Consider the following 20576-nt stretch of genomic DNA (forward strand, 5'->3'; position numbering starts at 1 on the left):
GGCTTTGGCATTTGGGGGGCTCTGCAGGTGATGCTAAGGTACAACCGAGTCTGAGGACCACTATTACTGGCCAGGAGCTCACACACTGGCTTGTATAAATTTGTTCATTTTGTTCCAAAATAAAAACAGGTTTATTGATTTTTCTAATTGTAAAAGTAATATGTGCAAAACTTAGAAAATTCATAAAGTTGCACAGAACCTAAAAATCACAAATAAGTTCCTTATCTGGAGAGAACTTCTTTCTGTATGTTGGTTACTACATTCTGCCTGAATACATTATATATATAGTGTGTGTCTCTGTGTGTGTGTGTGTGTGTGTGTGTGTGTGTGTGTGTGTGTGTGTAGCTGGGGATTGAACCTAGGACCTTTTTTTTTTTTTTTACTTCTGAGCTATACACCTAGCCTATTTTATTAATTTTTTAACAGAGTCTCACTAAGTTACCACATGTTGGCCTATAATCTTTGATGCTCCTTTCTCAGCCCCCAGAGTACTGAAATTACAGGCATACACCACCACTCTTGGCTCATGCACAATTTTTTAAAAATTAAAATTGAGCCAGGTGTGGTGGCACATGCCTGTAATCCCAGTATTTGGGAAGCTGACAAGAGGGTTGCAAGTTTATTATTAATAATAAGTTATAATAATAATAATAATAAGTAAAGTTTCCCCCTTTTTGCAAAATAGAACATCCTATAGGATTATTCTCTGAGTTGTTTTTTCACACAAGAGCATTTTCTGAATATCATTCCACGTTAATATATAGAATAGAAATCGTCCTCCAGCTTTTAAAATATTTTCTTTCCTTTCTGTGATACCGGGGGATACACATACTGGATAACAGGCAGGCACCACTCTGCCCGGCTTAGACTACCTCTCTGAAAGTTGGTTTCCAACTTTAATTTGCAATTAAACACTGGGGGAAGTAAAGGAGTACTGAGCTAATTAAACGGAAACCACGGAGTTGGGGGAGAAGAAACAGTCGACTGAAAGACATTTTCAAAGCCAGTGAGCTCAGCCAAAGCGCCTGCAGCGGGCTCTGTGGGGCCGAGCTGTGGCTGGACTGAAGAGATGGCTTCTGTGGGAGGGAGCTTTATTACAGAGAAGGAGAAGAGCAAACAAGGTCACACCTGAGGAAAATGAGAGCCAAGCCTCTCACTGAGGGCAAAGTCACAAATCTAGAAAGGGGAAGCTATTAAAAGAAACTCTGTGGTCTTGGATTAGAATAGGAGGCATTGGTGTGAATGTGAGGGTTTTAACATATATAGATAAATAAACTGATCTAGAAAGAAACATAAGCATATGGGTGTATACATATGCATATGCAAATATATGTATGAATATACACACAGGCATTTCCCAGTTCTGCCCTTTGAAAGGTCCAAAAGGCACTGACAAAGGAGACATGGTGGTGCACCCCTGTAATCCCAGTGTCTGGGAGGCTGAGACAGGAGGATTGCAGGTTCAAGGCCAGTCTCAGCAATATACTGAGACTCTCACCAACCTAGTGAGACCTTGATTCAAAACAAAAAATAAATAAGAGTTGAGGGTGTAGCTCAGAGGTAGAATGCTCCCAGCTTTAATCCTCAGTACAAAAAAAAATTAGAAAAGAAGGTATTGACATCCCACTAGTAATGAGCACATCCTGCCCAGATTCAGGTTTTTAAGTACCATTCTCCATTAAGAGGAACCACATCTACAATATCTCTCTAGGATCTATACTCCCTGTGTGTTCCTTTCTCTTGGTATTGGCTTTCTTGAAGTGACAGGAAAAAAACAATTGTCTGACATCAATGCAGAGGGTGTTGGAATGGCCTTCTGAAGATGGGTGATAGGAATCAGGTTTCTCTCTTTCCCGGTAGGAAAATCCAAGCGCAGAGTCACTGTGCCCGTACTAGGAGAAGAATTCAGAACTGAGCTCTCATTTTCTGGCTTAGGAGGTAGGAGCCATGTGGTCCCAAACCAAAAGCTATGTATTAGTGGCTCTTTTCATGCTAACCCAACTTTTTCTCTGAGTTACCAAGCAGATGAACCCCCACACCCCATTGGTACATGATTTCTACACAACAGCTACCAGGTATGTTGACTAGGGCCCCCACCCATGACCCCAGACCCCTCCAGGGCTGAGAAAGCATGCCTCTGTTCAGCAAGGCACGACGGGTACTCACATTTTTAATGATCAGTGGGTATCTCGTTACTCGTTGCATGGGCTTCAGGATAAAACTAGATAGTGGCATCCCTTTGCACCGAGGGTCCATTGCCAATCTCTGAAATAAGATATTTATTTTAATGTGCTTCGGACATCTGCCAAATTGAAAATCCGTAGCATCGACACTAATAACATCTTGGACTCCACAATCTATTATATCCTTATCTGGAGGAGAGCTGAGGAACCTGGGGTGGGATGGGCCTGGCTCGTCATGATGGTCCAGCTCGAGACAGCTCCCAGTGGGAGAGTGGGAAACGCCTGCTGTGACCCCTCCACCAGGGGCCAGGCCCAGCTCTCTTCCATGGGACATGGGTCCTTTCTCACAGAGAAGAGATTCTGGCTTTACACATAATACTCCTTCCAGTGTCTGAAACAGCTTTCTAACATTCCAGGGAACGAGAGGAATCAGAAAACTATCTGCTCAAAATGAAAATTCCCCTTACATCCTAGAGATGCTGAAAGGACTGAGTGTCCTTGTCTGGTTTTGGGTGGAGCCAGCTCATGTCTCTGCAGTCTGAGCAGGACAGAGAAGCAGCTGAGACTCGTGGGTGAAGACTCTCCCGGCCTCCTTCCTCCCACCCCTTTTGCAAATTCCATCAACCCCTCTGGGGACTAGAGTCCTGCTACCCTGAGAAGAACAACCCGTCTACAAGTCTCAGGGTGATATGGCAACTTATTGCTCAAAGGCTCTGGTCTGGGTTACTTGGGTTTGTTTTTTATTTTGTTTTGTTTTTCCCATACCAGGGATTGGACTCAAGGGCATCATTATACTCCCAGCCCTTTTTATTCAGTAATTATTATTAATTTTTTTTGCAGTATTGGGGATGGGGCCCAGGGCATTCTACCTCCAAGCTATACCCCCAGCCCTATGTTTTATTCTTTATATTTTAAAACAGGGTCTCACTGGGTTGCAGAGGCCTCACTAAGTAGTAGCTGAGGCTGTCCAAAAAACCCCCAGCCTCCTGTCTCAGCCTCCTCAATGCTGGGGTTACAAGCATGCGTCACCATGCCCAGCTTTATTCATTTTTATTATTTTGTTTATTTGTTTTGATATTGGTGATTGAACCTAAGGGCTCTATACATTTGAGCTATACCCCCAGCCTTTTAAATTTATGTATATTGGGTGAATTCATTCAACTCCCCCCCCCCCCACACACACACACACCACTCCTGAATGGCATGGGGCTGTAATTGTTTTCTGTATTTCTATCTTTTTAATAAACTCATTTAAATCTTAAAAAATAAATGTATTTATGTTTATTATTGTATTTGTTCATTTGTTTTGATACTGGGGATTGAAGCCTGGGACATTCTACCTCTAAGCTATACCCCCAGCCCTATTTTATTTATTTATTTATTTATTTATTTATTTATTTTTATTTTGGAACAGAGACTCACTAAATTGCTAAGGCTGGCCTTGAACCTGTGATCCTCCTATCTCAGCATCCCAAGTACTGGGATGACAGGTGTACACCACTACCCCAGCTTCTGGTCTGATTTAATGCCCCAGCATAGGCAGCTGCTGTGATCTGGTGCCCTGAGAACTGATGGACCCCTGGACCTGCTGTACAGCTGTGGACATCGTCATTCCAGAAACACCTCAGGGCAAGTAAAGGCATGTTAAATTCCTACCCAGAAAAGGAGGGAGGGTAAAGATGAGAGGAGGGGAGGGACAATAAGCCCCTGCCCTAGGCTGTGCCAGCATGTTCCTGAGGTTCAAGTGTGTCTGATGGTGACCTCATCCTGCCTGTGACCAGGAACTGGGCCTGTGGCTGACAACCCAGGCAGCCCGTGGTGCCAGCAGCCCAGCATCTGCTCTCCCATCCCCATCTCCCCTGGGCCTACTCTTGCCCATTGTTTTCACGTGTGAATGGCCTCAGAATTTCTCAGTCATTGGCTTCAAATCTAAACATTTAATGTTGAGAAACACCAGAGGGGGAAAAACCCCCAAAAGCTTCTATGTGAATAGAAGAGGCCACTCCATCCCTCACAGTGGTGACTCAACAAACACAATTCTTTGGGAGGTGAGTACGCCCCCTACTGGATGCCTAGGGTACAAATCATTATAGTGATTTGGTTATTTATTCATTAGAGTGCACCTGTTTGATGGAAATTACTTTATTCCCTTCTATTACGGTTAGATATAGAATGTCCCCTGAATGTTAATGTTCAGAGTTTATATAATGAAGCCGCGAGGACTGTCATCTCATCAGTAGATAAACCCATTGTGATGAAGTTACTGCTTGGTAACGTAGGCAGGTGGCATGTGGCTAGAGAAGGTGGGTCCCTGGGGTGTGGTCTTAGGTACTGTGTTTTTTTTTTTTTTTGTCTTTGAATCCTCTTGCTGGCTTACTCTCTTGCTTCCAGCCTCTGTGATGTGAGAGCAGAGCTTTAATCTCTCCCTTTCTCTGCTTCCCACTGCCATGCCCTGAGCTCCACAGACCCAGCCTCACATGGACTAAACCTGAAATCTCCAAAAATTGTGAGCAAATAAATCTTCCTTCTTCTAAGTTGTGTGGTCAGTCATTTGGGATTATAGCAATTAGAATGTTGTTCAAGACACCTTCTATTTGTTTCCTGGGTAAAGTGGAGGCTGTCTGGGAGCCTAGTGTAGCCAGCATGGATCCACTCTGGCCAACATCACATCTCAGGACTGGGTCCTAGGGTAGGGACCTCCATCAGCTTGGTCATCTCCTTCCCAAATGGCCCCTTAGTGGGAACATGGGTCTTCAGGCCACACTTGTCCTAAGGCAAAGGCCATGGCATTCCATACTGAGTCCCCTGGGCTACCCAGAGCTCAAGTTCATCAAACAGAACCCACTGGGACAGGGATGAGGAGCCACTAAGACTCCAGGCAACTCCCTCTGCAGGTAAAACCTGCAAAGAACCTAAGATGCTGAGAGTAAATAGCAGGGAAACTTGAGCCCTGCTGGGGCTGGCAAATGGCATGAAAGACTTAAACGTGCCTCAAAAAAACATTATGGGCCCCAGAGAACAGTTTGCTAAAGCCACTTCAAGACTTCCTGGCCCCTCCTCTTCAAGCCTTGGTGACAGCCACACCTTCGACCTAGTGCCAGGCCTCGATTGCTTAGCCAGGACCTCCATCCTGCCAGCCTTTCCTGCAAAGATGCTTGCAGACTTTTGGACCAGGCCCTCACACGCCCAGCTGCCTGGAGATGCCCACTCTGGGAAAGTCTCTGTGCACCTGGGGTGCCTTACTTTGACAAAGTCCTTGAAGTCCGGGGCCTCGTCAGTCTTTTGCTGGATCAGGGCCGCTCCATTGAGCTGGCAGCTGCAGAAGCGGATGTAGGGCTGCATGTGCGGCAGCTGGGCGCTCAGGATGTCACCAATCATCTTCACAGGCATCTTCTCCCCAGACATCTTCTTGCGGACCCTCAGCGCTCTGCACGGAAACACGGGAGGTGAGCCCCCACCTTCACGCATCCTGACAGCTCTGCAGTACACCTCTAGGTGGTACAGAAATGGAACGTGTGTGAGGGGCACAAGACCCGAGGGCCACTAAAGCAGGTGTCCAGGAGACAAGGAACAGAGAGGAAATGGGTCTGTGCTACAGAGAGCGCTACAGAGAGGGATCACTCACGGGGCAATTTTCTTTGGCTTGGTGGCTGTTTGTCATAATTTTTTTTCTCATGGAGAAATATGGAATCCTTTTAAATAATTCAGATGGGACCCCTACACAGATTAACCATGGTGAAAACCCCAGGCCAGGATGCCCTGAAGGCTGAGCTTATTTCTGGGGCCACTGCCACCCAAGAGAATTGTCACCAGGACATGGGGAACGATGTTTACAGACCACACAGAATATGATTAAGATGGCTAAGCAGTTGCCACAATAAATAATCTCCTTAGGTTTACCTAAGCCAGGTATAAATGATGGTTTGGACTATCTCTGCCAGTCACTAGTTCATTGCTAATTTGAAGTTAACCAGATTAAGGGTTCTGAAAAGAGGAGTCTTGTACTATAACAATGGACCAATGAGCTAAAACAACTTATATCCTGGGAGCTGAGGAGAGGCGTTGGAAGGACTGGGAGGTGCTTGTTCCGGGGTCCACCGGCAGCCTGAGTGTTCAGAGCCAGGACTGCACATCCATATTTCCATGTCTAGTGTGTGACCTCACAACCCAGCACCTGGAAGAGGCTGAGCTTTTACATGGTGAGGAGAGCAATGCACTATGGGTAGACCCATGACGCCGAGGCCCTGAGTGTGACCCGCTGCCCTAGTGGCCACAGGTGGGCTGGTGGGTGGGTGAGTGGGTGGATGGAACAGACTGGTTTACGATTTTACAAGAATGTCCCTGTGGCTTCATTTGGCTATTTTCACGGTTCTGTTGGAGAAGCTCTTGAGGTATATAGCTAATATGTAATTCTAAGGAGGCTCTGGAATACTTGTATTAGGCTTCAAAAACTTGAGATAATTTTCTTTTCATTTCTGAACTTTTTTTTCTTTTTTGACTAAGGAAAATTTCCTTGGACTAGGCAAACCATGGAATAAAGCTTGGGGGACAATAGATTATGTGCCCATCACCAAGGCCATGTCTGGTGGACAACCGCATGCGAGGTTGGCACTGACTGCCCCGGGGTGAGGAGTAGCGGTGTGGTGTCCTTAGATGGCCTGGAGGATACTGTCCTACTGAGGGGTTGCTGTGGAAAATTCCTGCAGAAATTTGTTCAAGGCTGGTATTATTACTAATTATGGGAGTAAGAGTCCATAAACCCTGTGACAAACTTGTCGGGGTGGAAATAGGAAGAAATGCATCCTTTTCCTCTGCCTGCCTGCCTGCCTTCCTTCCTTCCTTCCTTCCTTCCTCTTCTTCTTCTTCTTTTTTTAATCTGGTATTGAACCCAGGGGCATATTACTTCTGAGTTACACCCACAGCCCTTTTTATTTTTATTTTGAAACAGGGTCTTGGCAAGTTGCCGAGGGTCTCACTAAACTGCTGAGACTGGCCTCAAACCTTTGAGCCCCTTGCCTCAGCCACCCAAATCCTGGAATTATAAACATGTGCCATCACACCCAGCTGAAGAAGCAGGTTTTCTATTAGGGCCTAGCACCTACTGGGTTCAGTCGTGGGCCTCTTTCTCGGATGTCCTACTGCGCAGACAAGGCTTGGGAGGAGTGGGGGGTGTTACCCACGGGTCACGTGACTCTGTGTGTGGCCCTTTGGTGGGCTGACTTGCTATCTCATAGAAAGGTCTGCAGGTGGGAGGTCTTGAGCTGCGAAGGGTAATGGGCCAGCTACTGCGCATTTCCTAGAGCATTCCATGTGTGCTGAACACACCCATGTTCCTCGTCCTCGGGGGTCCACAGGCTGAGTAGACAGTTGTAAGGCTAGTATTTATTAACGTTTCCCATGTGTCAAACACTTTTAATTTACTTAATAGTTTGGATATGGTATGTCCCCCAAAGACCCATCTGTTGAAGGCTTAGTCTCCAGCCTGTGGCACTGGGAGGAGGTGGAACCTTTAAGAGGTGTGTCCTAGTGGGAGGAAGTTGGGTCATGGGGGCATGTCCTTGGAAGGGATATTGGCACCCACTACTTCCTGTCTCTCTCTTTGCTTCCCAGCTGCCACAGGGTGAGCAGTCTCTTCTGTCATTAGCTCGCACCATGATGTGCTGCCCCATCATAGGCCCAGGAGGAGTGGGGTCAAGTGACCATGGACTGAAACCAAGACTCTGAGCCAAAGTCAGGCTCTGTGGTGCACACCTGTAATCCCAGTACTTGGGAGGCTGAGACAGGAGGATCTCAGGTTCAAGGACAGCCTCAGCAACTTAGCAAAACACTCAGCAACTTAGACTTTGTTTCAAAATGAAAAATAGAAAAAGGGAGTCAGGCAGGTGGTACACATCTGTAATTCCGGTACTTGGGAGGCTGAGACAGGAGGATCCCAGGTTTGAGGATAGCCTCAGCAACTTTGCAAGATTCTCAGGCTAACCAAAGACTCTTCTCAAACCAAAGAAAATAAATAAATAAATAAATAAATAATAAATAAATAAATAAATGGACTGAAGGTATAGCTCAGAGGTAGAATACCCCTGGATTTGATCTCCAGTACCACAACAAAAACAAAAAGAGTTGGGGGTATAGTTTGGAGGTAAAATGCCCTTGGATTCAACCCCCAGCCTCAAAACCCAAAAAACTATGAGCCAAAATAAACCTTTCCTCTTTTTAATCTGATTGTCTTAGATGTTTCTCACAGCAACAGCACTAATACAATTGCTTATTAGACACACCTCCTATTGGGGGAAACTGAGGCAGACTGAAATTGAGTGACTTTACTAAAGCCACACAGCTCATAGGTGACAGGGCATCCCTCGGACCCACGCCCAACTCCAGGGCCTGCAGTTGAGACGGCTGCTCAGGCGCCTGCTCAGCTCCCCAGGAGCAGGCCCCCCTTCCTCTCCTCCTGCACCCTCAGTCTCTGCACCCCTCCTCCTCCTGCAGCCCACCAAAGCTCCTCAGCCCCTACTCTCTTCTGATCTAGTCTTAATCACCAAGATGCATTTTTATTTTTCTTTTATTTTCTGCTTAAGCAGGATAAAATGCCATTCATTCTTAAGTTAAAAAGTGAAGACGCCAGGCGTGGTGGCACACGCTTGTAATCCCGCGCTTGGGAGGCGGAGACAGGAGGATCGCGCAGGTTCGAAGCCAGCCGTGCTGGTTTAAGAGACCCTGTTTCCAAATAAAAATATAAAAATAGGTCTGGGGGTGTAACCCGGAGGTAGAAGGGCTTCCAGGAACCCCAGTACCACCAAAAAAAAAAAAAAAAAAAAAAGAGAAGTTTTTAAAAAAAGAAATGATTAACATTCTTTATACTGAAGAAAAACACTCTATGGAAAAGAAAATTTTATTTTTTCTCTTAAGCTTTCCTTCCTCCTTTCTTCCCTCCGTCTCTCTTTCTGTCTGTCTTTCTTTCTTTGCGGGGGGCTGGAAAGAGTTGCCTTGGCCACCCAGCCTCTATTTTTGCTTCCCTTTATTTTTTCTTTTTTCTTTTTTTCCAGTACTGGGGATGGAACCCAGGCACATTCTACCTCCAAGTTACACGCTCAGCCCTATTTTTTTTTTTATTTTTTATTTTGAAACAGGGTCTCACTGAGTTGCAGAGGGCCTCACTAAGTAGCTGAGGCTGTCCGTGAACCGTGATCCTTCTGTCTCAGCCTCCCAAGTACTGGGATCACAAGCGTGCGCCACCACGCCTGGCTCCTTCTGCTTCCTATCTGCTGCATGCGGGGCCTGCACCTGGGTTCTGGACATTAAAAAATTCTAGATCTTTCTGCCCTGCCTGCTTTTTGAAGGCATCTTCCTGAGCTCCCAGCTCAGCAATGAGAAAGCCAAACATTTGCTCTAACCTCCAAGCAGGGCGTCATTAGTAGGGAGCTCAGAGGTTGCCCTTAGCTCCTTTACTTTCCACACAAATAGAGTTTGTATTTATTTGGTAAATCCTAGGGCTCCTCTACGTACAAGGTGTGTACCCCGATCCTGGGGTCCGGGACAGCAGACATGAGGAGCTCACTGGCAGCTCTGCCGGGTCTGCGGCCGTCGGTTCCCGGGACCCCAACTGCCTCCAGAAGCTGGGACCCCCAACCTCCCCACCGCGAAGGCCGCCCCTCGCAGGGAACATCACGTCTATGCCGCCAAGTGAATATAGAAAATGCTCCTTGTATGATTTAGCACACAAGTGTGCTCTCTACAATTCCTCCGAGTTCTCTGTAGGTTTGGAATTGTTCATCGTAAGATCTGGGAAAAACAAAGAAATCAGATCCGCAAAAGGCTGTGGCTAAACCTGAAAGTATTTTATCTGAAAGATGAAAACTTTAGCCACTCTGCCCAAGCAAGCCCATCAGCCATCAGAGGAGCAGGGACGGAGGGCAGGGCCTGTGGCGAGAGAGGGGTCAGATACAGGACTCCTGCTCCTTTTAATGACCCTGACGATAGACAGGACGGACGCCGTGCCTGCAGCCTCACGGGTCTAAAGGATGGGACAGTTACCTGCTCAAGGTAGTTGCCTGAAGAACTTAGAAGGTGCTAGAGCCCAGACAGAAACTCGGGGCATCTGACGCCCGGTTCTACATTCTTTGCACTGGGGACAGGACCAAGTGGAGCCCTTAGCTCTGGGATGTGGAGGTCAGGCACAGAACAGCCAAGTCACCGGCCTCTCTGAGCTCGCTGTTCCCAGACGCCGCAGCGCTTCCAGTTCCCACTTCAGGGCTGGAAGCAGGGCAGAGCTAACAGGAGGAGCAAGCACGGAGGCCTGGCTCGCTGGAACTCAGGCAAGAGCTGTCTGTCCTGTGATGGGAGTAGGAGGGAGGGTAGCATAGGAGGCTGATGGGAAGGCCCAGAGAGTGACAGCCAGCCCTGGGTGGGGATGGGGTGTGAGTCGTTCTAAGGGGTAACTGGGAACATCAGGCACACCCCACACCCCATAGCTGCCCGAGGAAAGGGGTGCTAACTCACAGGAACATTTTCTTTTGTGTGTGTGGGGGGGAGGTGGGGCCTAGTGCAAGGTACTGAAGTCACTGGAGAGAACCAGTGTGGCTTTCACAGGAGCTTGGTCAGTTCCTGCAAAAGCAAGTTGTGATGAAAGAGGGAGCCTGGCTCCTGCAGCTCTCTGGCTTCGTTTCTCTTCTGTGATCTCTTCCCTGCCCTTGTGATGCTAGGGGTCTAACAGAAGGGGATGCCTGACTTTAGGCTTTTAGCCTCCAAAACTATGAGCTAAATAGTCCTCTTTTCTTTATAAAGGACCCAGCCTCAGGTATTCTGTTATAGTAACAGGAAGCAGACTAATAAAACCCCTGTTTTACATATAAGAACACTGAAGCCCAGGGACTGACTGTATGTGTGCCTTGCCCACCATAGCCAGAAGGCAACAGCATGATATGAGTCCCAGACATGTAATCTTTCCATGGCACCCTCCTCCAGGAGGACAATGGAAAAACTCTCTTGAAGTGTCCCCCCCAGGTCTATCATCTGTGATTATCTTCCAGAGCACAGAGTGAACAGGCATTATATAATGGTTTGGATTTAGAATATCTCCCTATCCTCCATGGAAACAATGTAGCAATGTTAGAAGTGGGACTTGGTTGCCAAGGAGGGGTCCCTGGGGGTGTGGCCTTGGGGATTATGTAAAGCCTCTCCTCCCCCTGCTCTCTCTCTTGCCTCTGGCCTCCATGATGTGAGAAGATAGCCTTACTCTCTACTTCCCAGCACCATGCTCTGAGCTCCGCAGACCTATCCTGACATGGACTAAACCCTGAAATCTCCAAAAACTGTGATCAAACAAACATTCCTTCCTCTCAGTTATGTGGTCAGTTGTTTTGGATTATAGCAGTAAGAATATTAACTGAAACACATTATATATCTTTCTTCATGTTCACCTGTCTAAGCCTCTGTGACCATCCCTGCATCCAGTGTCAAACATACACCCAAGAGAGTGGGGACCTGAAATTACTTCATGAAAACAATGCGGGGTCAACATTTAGGCTTCCCAGTGACCTGCATGTAGACATCAGGAAGGGCCACAAGCTTTGGGGTGGCCACACTTCACTCTCCCGCCAAGGGAAGGGTGCCCCTTGCCCCCAGCTGGTGGATCACACGTTCTGGAGGCCGGCACTTCCTCTGTGATCCTTTATCATGAGAGCCTGGTAGACATGGAGTCTGGTTATTTATTTATTCATTTATTATTTATTTATTTTAGAATGGGAGGGGACCTTCGTGAGATGATCTATTCCAACCTCCTTGCTTTATAGATGGGGAAACTGAGGCTCAAAGAGGGAGTACAGTGAGGTGGGATCCAGGCCCAAGTCCCTGGACTCCAGCCCCCACAAATGCCTCAGCAAACTGGAATAGGAATAAAATAGACATGGCCCCAGGCCAGCTACTCAAAGCCATTTCAAGGAACTGCTCACACTGGCAGGGAACAGTTCTGCACTCTTCCATCTGCAGATGGAGGGATGAACTCCCAGGATGGAGTCGGCTAGCAATCAGGAGCCAGAACTGGCCCCACTCTGAAAATTCTGGAACCATAGTCAAAGCAGAAACTGGGGTCCCCTGGCGATCTGCTCCCTGCAGCGAGAATTTTCAGAGCGTGTTTCTGGAAAGCACAAGGACACAAGGGCGATGGCGCTTGTGAGTAGCAACGAGCAGAGCAAGACAGGGGTGGCATGCAGGCGGGACACAGGACCACACAGACGCGCTAGTGTGTGAGCCGGGGAGGCGCGGTCAGGCTGGGGATTAGCGGAGAAAGGCTTACTTCAGAAGTTTGATATTACACATAATCAGCTCCTTCCAGTTAACAAAAATCATAGCAACCTCTTTTTCTGTCAGCAGCTCAGACTCCATCAGGGGTTTCTGAAAGATCTACAGGTGCAGAAAACGAAGTGGTTCAGAAAGCAGTTAGCTCACGGCCCGCACACACGCGCGTGCACGCACACCAATCTGTTCAGAGCAAAAGAAAGGGCAGCGGGGGCCTGTGACTTGCCCAGGTGCCCACCTTCCTGGCAGGGGTCTGCGGCAGAGGGGAAGATTCCCACCAGGGCTGCATTGTTTTACATGGGAGAGGGGACAGCTGGATCTTTGGAGGATTAATCTTGGCTCCACAGGTAAGAAGTTGGGAGGCCGGGTGATCTCACCTGCCCACTAGTGGGAAAGGAGCCTGCGAGGAGAGAGGGGGCCTACCAGTGCTGGTGGGGTGGACCACTCCTTCACTCCCAATAAGCTTGGGGCAGCCCCAGGTAGCTGGGCCTCTACTAAGCAATGCTACCCAGGGGACCCTCAGGGGCTGACCCACTGCTCCATCCTTAGCCTCCAGGGCTGGGCCCACACACGCTACCACGTGCAGGGGGTGGCTCTGCCCTTTCCAAACTCTGTGTGGTTGGTAAACCAAAGATCTCAGTGGAACCCCACAGCTGAGCCCCTACCCACACGGAGATCCTTATCTCCCACTGTTCTTTGGGGACAGGGACAGCCTGTCTTTGAAATAAACTTGGCCAGGTTGCAGCTGATCCCTGGGGGCCGCTCCTCTGGATGAGTCCTTAAGCTGATGATGGACCAGGCATATCCCAGGGCCACCACGTATGGCACAGAAAGATACCGCTCTGAGGAGCCGAATCTAAGAGGGCGACACACAGCCTAGACGCCGGGAGAGTATTTTGAAGCTCAGCACTTCCTATGTGTCAGTGCCATCTTGTGGGCCAGCAACCCATTCTGTACTTAATCTTCACTGGCTGGGACATATATATGGACCATAGATGTCAAGAGTATCAGACAAGATGGCTTCACAATGTTTGGTGGGTAGGGGAGATTTCCAAGCTCTTACAGTACTTTTTTTTTTTTTTTCAGTACTGGGGATGGAACCCTAGGGCATTCTACCTCCAAGCTACACCCCCAGCCCCATTTTATATTCTTTATTTTGAAACAGGGTCTCACTAAATTGCAGACGGCCTCACTAAGTAGCTGAGGCTGTCCACAAACCGCGATCCTCTTGTCTCAGCCTCCCAAGTACTAGGATTACAAGCGTGCACCACCACGCCCGGCTCTTAACTATAAGAGCTTTTCAAGTTGTAGAGTGACCTTCAGGTGCAGCTCTGCAAATCCTCATTTCTTACTAGGATGGCCTCCCCTGCATATGGACCAAAGGCATCCCTTTCCTGCAGTGCCCCGCCCAGAATCGCCCCATCCTTCTCAGCAAGTGACTGAGGCCCTTTGGCAGCTACCTGAAGGGACAGACCCAGCCAGGGGGCTCCAGAGGCCTTGGAGAAAACACCTTAATATTCAGTGATGTTTGTTTGTTTTGTTTTTCCTTCAGGAGCTTAGCACTAAGAAGACTTTGAGAGATCAGCCACTGGGCTGCCATCTTCAGACGCTAACACCAAGGGCCAGGGGCGTTGAGGACCAGTTCTGTGCGCTCGGCTAGTTAGTGATTGAGCTGAGATTTTTCTGACTAGAGCCAGGATTCCCAACTGACAGTCTGTAGGTCCCCTTCCACCAGCCCTTGGCACGGGTGGCTTGGAGATGGCCACGGTGAGGACCCGACCATCTCCTCTTGGGTAGGATCTCCTATGTCATCTGCTACCGACACATGGGAAAGTGTCCCGAGCTCCGAGTCAGCACACAGGCCTCCCTGCCCCCCGCCAGCCCCGCTGCCCTTACCTCTGTGACCAGCTGCAGGTCATTCACGTAGTTCTCCTCTGTGACGATGAGCTCGTGGATGTATCCTTGTCGCTTTCTTTCAGTTGGGGTCAACATATCCAAGAGATGTAAGTCTGAACACCCTGGAAGACACAGCCATTGGGGATAATTTAGGCCAGGTCTAGGGTAGCTCACACCACTTTCAAATGATGGTACCCCAGATCCTTGTGGCTGCTGGGCCCCAGGGCCTCCACACCAGCTCCGCAGTGTTGTGGGTTCAACTGTGTCCCCCAAAAAAAGATTTGTTGGAGTTCTTAATCTCCCTACCCCATACCTGCCAATGTGATCTTATCTAGAGATAGAATCTAGAAGATGTCATTAAGATGAGACCATGCACAATGTGTGTGTATGGGGGCTAATTCAATATGGCTGGTGTCTTTAGAAGAAGAGGAAGGAGAGACAGAGACAGACAGAAAGAAGGCTATGTGGCCATAGAGGCAGGGATTGGAGCGAGGCATCTGTGAGCCAGGGCCTCTCTGCTACAAGAGACCAGAGCCTCCACTACATCCTTCAGGGGAAGCACGGCCCTATCCACACCTGGACTTCACATTTCTGGCCTTCAAAACTGGCTGTGGCAGCCCTTGGAAGGAATACGGGTAACACACTCCTGTTTCATCAAAACTATAGAAGGGATGTTAAAAAACTTAATAACAACCAGCCATATTTCCAGGCCAGGCACTTGACACTGACACCTGCCTCGAAGCATTGATCCTGGGGTCAATGGTCCTGGGATCATTCCCATTACACAGACAAGAAAGCCGAGGCTTAGTGAGGTGAGCCCTCTTGGCTCAGCAGCAGTGAAGTCGAGTCCAGTCCCAAGACATCGGCTGCAGAGGCCGTGCTCAACCCCAGACCATCAGTAGTGACCCCAAGCCACAGGAGGACACGAGGTTAGCCTGAGGTCAATGTCTGGAGGGTGAGATGGCCGTGCTGAACTCCCCATGAATCTGGGGACCAGGCAGACATGAGATGCATCCAGACAGAGAGTGGAAAACTCTCCCAGACAGGGCCTGGCCCCTGCGGATAGCAAAGCCCGTCTGGCTGCAGACAAGGTCACCCGTGACATGGGCCAGCCCTTGACTTCACTCATGTAGCTTGTTATTTGGTCTTTGTTTGCCTGGAACGTTTACCTCTTAGGGGAGAGGCTGCCCCTGCCCCAGATGCACTGTACTGAAGAACAGAAAAGCTTAATTCTCAGGAGCACACCCCACACGCAGGTTTGGGCCTGCCTCTTCCAAGCCAGTGGTCCTCTGCTTTTTTTTTTATTAGAGTCTTTATTTAATCACAAAAGTCACAGATTTGTAAAAAAGGATGTGGTGGTGGTGTGGGGCACAGTCCCGTTCAATTTGGTTCACTTTTACTTTGAGTTCTTCTCTCTTCCTCCCCCAGGGGGAGCAGTGGAGCATGGTGAGAAGGCTCCGGCCAGAGACCAGGGTTCCCAAAGTGTGGCCCAGGCCTGGCAGCAGCAGCAGCTTCATAGAGATGTGAATTACCAGGCCCTTGCCAGGCGGGCTCTCCAAAGTGGCACTCGGGAATCTGTGACTTCACAAGCTCTCCAGGTGAATTTTTTACTTACACAAAGTTTGAAAAGGCTGTTCTGGACATCCTGGGTTCTTCAGAGATTCCATGTCCTTCCTACAGGGATGATCCCAACTCATACCTGAACTACTCTACGTGCTGGAAGCTTCTGGAATAGAATAAACCCTCTGGGGCATATGAGTGCCACGGACTTCTTGGCAAATGCTTTGCTGCTCCAAAGATTAGCTCTAGGGCCGGTTCCTCCCTGGGTCTTGTTCCCTCCCCTGGCCAATTGCCCTTTGTTGGGATAGGGATGTCGCAGGACATGCCGGAAGATGCCAGGAAAGCAGTCAGAATGAGCTATGTTATAAAAACACCCTCCACACCCTGTATCCTGGACCTCACTAAGCCACCATGCGGGGCTGAGCCAGGTCTCTCCCGGAACTCCACGGTCAGTGTGAACCTCAAAACGATGGCAGATGTCTCTGCACCCAAGCCTTCTGCTCAGCCACCCATCCGGCCTGCTTTTCTTCCTGCCTGGGGGAGTTGAGTGTGTTTTATGAAAACAGCTGCATTAGCGGCGAGCTCTCAGGAAGGAAGCGGGGTGGACTGCTCACTCCCGCGGGTGGGCCGGCGCTCCCAGCTGCTCTGTGAGCTCAGGGCTGTGGGAAGCTAAGGGACCGCCCTAATTTCTTTGATTTTGTTTTGGGAAAGTCACCCAGGAAATACTCCTGAGTTGGGGGGAGGGTGCATATCCAGTTGCTGCCCTATTTTTACCCCCATTCTCCTGAGAGGGAGTCGAAGGCGCCAGGACCGGGGCCACGTCTTGTTCTGGGGTGAAGTGCTGCCGTGCACCTGGGCTGTGTGCCTCACAGAAGCAGTCTCCTCTGTGTTTTCAGGACAGTCCCTTCTGGTCACTGGGCAAAGCAAATAAACAGGCCCAGCTCCTATCTATCACAAAAGAGGCCAAAAATATAATAAATTGGCCAATAAATACTTGTAATGTTCCTATGAAGTCCAAGAGACAGAAATAAGTATCTGTGGGGATGCTGGAATACCGGCATGGAGCTGGGGTTCAAGATTCGCTTCACAAACAGGGGGCCATGACGCGTGCAGGGATGCAAACGTCAGGCAGGCGGTGAGCACTGATTGGGCCAGTTTTCAATGCCCCTTTAGATCATAAAACCCTTGGGGAAATCTGGCAGATGCTATGGGCTCTTGCCACAGCAATTGCATGTGTACCACACACACACACACACACACACACACACACACACACGCACACACAGCGTACGTACACGTTTGGCACACGATTTTATCAAGTTTGCAGTTTCTCTTGAAGCCTGTTCAGAGACCCCATTCACTCATTCTACAACTTTTTATTGATTCCAATGTGAGTCTGTGCTGGGTGCTGGAATTCAGAGAGATGCGCCTTCCAGAGCACAGCTGAGAACCCGGGGGTTCAGAGGTCCCCAGCTGGAGGCTGTACTACCCACCCCCAAGCTGATGATAATACTGCCCCTGCCAGGCTAACGATGGTACTGCCCTCCCAAGGTTCCTGGTGGTACAGTCTCCTGAGGCTTAAGGTGGTACTGCCACCACTAGGTCAAAGGTGGTACTGCCCTCCTGAGGCTGACAGCGGTACTGCCCCCTGAGGTTCAAGGTGGTACTACCCACTCCACACACCAGGTTGAGGGTTGAACAGCACCCCCACCCCATCCCCTGGGGGTAGAGAGTGCGTTCTTGTTCTAATCACAAGAATGAATTGGCTGGCTGGGCCAGGGCTAAAATGACTTGCAGTATTCGCAAGAACTGCCCAACCCACATGCTAACAGATACCCTTGAAGAACAGCAACTTTACTAGAAACTGACAGTCAGACCAGGTTACACTCTGCAGCAAGGGGGTGCCAGGGACCAGAAGCCACACCTCGAACTACTGAGGACTCAGAAACAAGCCCTGCCTGCAAGACGACTGGCCCACCTTGGACAGCCTCTGGGTCCCGGGATCACTTGGTGCATGTTTTGAAGAGGCTCTGAGCCACAGCGACTGCAGAAGGTCCGGGGTAAATGTGGGCCACTGAGCCCAGGTGCCTGGGGCTGGCTCGGGACGGGCTGGAGGGCTACCACACAGCCTCCGGCCCCGGACAGTCCTGGCCTGGTCCTCACACCTGCAGGGGCCGAGTCTCTGGTGGTGGAGCAAGAGGCCTTAGAGAACTAGGTGGATGTGTGCAGCTTGTCCAGTGAATTCCACCTAATGCAGGTCCAACTGCCAGCCTTCCTGGAGGCAGGGGACCGACGCTGATGGCCCTTCCAGGACCCAACGTACAATGAAAGGAGAAGGTTTTTTTTTTTTGGGGGGGGGTCTGGGGATGGAACCCAGAAGCATTTAACCTCCGAGCTACAGTCCCTGTCCATTTTTTTTATCCTTTATTTTGAAACAGGGTCTCACTGAGTTGCGGAGGGCCTAAGTAGCTGAGGTTGTCCGCGAACCACGATCCTCCTCTCTCAGCCTCCCGAATGCTGGGATTACAAGTGTGCGCCACCACGCCCGGCAAGGGGAAGGTTTTGTGGAAGCTCTTCTCCACAATACGCACCAACCATGTTGGCTTGGAATGGTCCTTTTAGCGCCTAAACTGCCCCACAGGATGCTGTTTAAAAACGTTCTTACTGGTGAATGCCAGACCAAGAGAAACATGAAAGATTTGAAAGCAGCATTTTGAACTAAAAAAATATAGCCTTTCTCTGAAAATTTAATATTAAAAAAAGAGATAATTTTTTGGTGGTACTGGGGTTCCTGGAAGCCCTTCTACCTCCAGGCTACACTCCCAGACCTATTTTTTTTTTTTTTTTGAAACAGGGTCTCTTACACCAGAGCGGCTGGCTTCGAACCTGCGCAATCCTCCTGTCTCCGCCTCCCAAGTGCGGGAATTACAAGTGTGCGCCACCACGCCCGGCTTAAAAGAGAGAATTTTTAAAACCCCTCCATTGTTCAAGGCAGGCCACTTCCCACATACCAATCTGGGTCAGTATCAACAATTACCTGTTAATTGGAGCTGCGCCTGTACGAGGCCAGCCTCAGCAACATAGTAAGGCTTTCAACAACATTAGCAAGATCCTATTTCAATATAAAAAATGAAAAGGGAAGCCGGGCGTGGTGGCTCACGCTTGTAATCGCAGCATTCGAGAGGCTGAGACCGGAGGATCGCGGTTCATGGACAGCCTCAGCTACTTAGTGAGGCCCTGTTTCAAAATAAAGAATAAAAATAGGGCAGGGGGTGTAGCTCAGAGGTCGAATGCCCCTGGGTTCCATCACCAGACCAGCAAAAAAAAAAAAAAAAAAAAAAAAGGAAAAGAGCTGGGGGTTTTATAGAATGTCCCTGGGTTTGATCTCCAGTACAAAAAAATTAATAAATAAAAAAGAGACAGCAAATACTTGTTCATTAGACTCCTGAAGTCTACACTGTGGGCATCTATAGGGTTGTCCTGGATTGAGAAACGGGGGCCCTGCAGCCCTCTTCTGTCCTGGCAGGTTACCCTACATCCCGCCCCACCTCTGGGTAGACTGACTCCTCCTGGGAAAATGAATCTAACTGCGCACTCCTCGACGTCCTGGGCAGAGTGGTACGTGGGAAGTGGCCCGTCGCTTAGGAAAAGCAGGTGCAGCCCACGTGGCTATGACGTGAAGAAGGTTCTCTGGCCACTGTTCCTCTGCCCCACGGCTGATGTCCGAAACCCCAGCACTCTCCACGCAATGACGGCGTGTGTCCCTGCTGTGAGCCAGCATTGACTGGAAGCGGGGTTCGGGTTGGGGTGAGGTGTGCTGGGTCCCCGGTCCTTCGGGAGCCCGCCGTCTCCTGGCATCCCAGGTGACCCCCATCCTTGGGGGCTGGGCACCTCTTGCATAGCATCACTGAGGGTTGTTACAAGTGCTTAAGACCTTGGAGCTGCGAATCCTTAAGATTTTGTGTTTATGGGGTCTAGAGAAACTGGGGAAAGATGCCTGCGGTGAGAGACGGGGATGCCACCTGATGGCACCAAAGAAAGACCTCCACGCCTCGGTTCAGCTGGGCCTGGGCATCCCACTCTGGCCTGCCCTAGTGACCCGCTGTACCCCACGTCGCTGGGACCCTCCATGGGCGTCCGCTCAGCTGCATTCAGCTCTAACCCAGAAGCTTACACTTGATGTTGGCCAAAAGGCTAAGAAGCAATTAACCCAGAAGCCTAGAAGTTCCAACACGGCCTCTCAGGAAGCTCCGTCCTCCCCCAAGAAGGGCCGTCCTGTCTGCGTGGGTTGCCAGGCAGTCTAGTGACTATTGAGAAGCGATGAAAATTAAATTCCCCCCAGGGATAAATCATCTCTTGATTGGCCATTAATATGAATGTTAGGGGAAAAGATTGTTTATGGTCTTGAAACTGATGATGTAATTCCTGGCACGGTGTCGCGGCCCTCAGTGGTACATGCTGTAGCTCATTCCCAGCGCCACCCATGTTTCTCTTTCCTCCCGAGCTCCCACTTTTGGTGGGCCCTACTCTGTGGGGGTTTAGGCGCCCTCAGTAGCTGCTGTAAATAAATCCTCAGGGGCATAAGGCAGACAGGTTGAGGCGTTATAACTGAAATACAAGCTTGCTTTCTTCTTTCTTTCT

General features: G+C 49.4%; 1 protein-coding gene across 2 annotated transcripts in view; it reads right to left on the bottom strand.

The window, feature by feature from the left end:
• Positions 1–20576, bottom strand: part of ITSN1 (intersectin 1) — a gene marked incomplete at both ends in the record, with an annotated part of 173042 nt that overhangs the window by 11948 nt on the left and 140518 nt on the right. For both annotated transcript variants that reach the window (XM_080695676.1, XM_080695677.1), the window contains 4 exons: positions 2167–2265; positions 5427–5610; positions 12478–12584; positions 14376–14497. In XM_080695676.1, the coding sequence (XP_080551802.1) occupies positions 2167–2265; positions 5427–5610; positions 12478–12584; positions 14376–14497 (512 nt within the window). The remainder of the gene's footprint in view (positions 1–2166; positions 2266–5426; positions 5611–12477; positions 12585–14375; positions 14498–20576) is intronic.

This window comes from Muscardinus avellanarius, assembly GCF_963383645.1.
Source record: "Muscardinus avellanarius genome assembly, chromosome: 5".
Lineage (NCBI taxonomy): Eukaryota > Metazoa > Chordata > Mammalia > Rodentia > Gliridae > Muscardinus > Muscardinus avellanarius.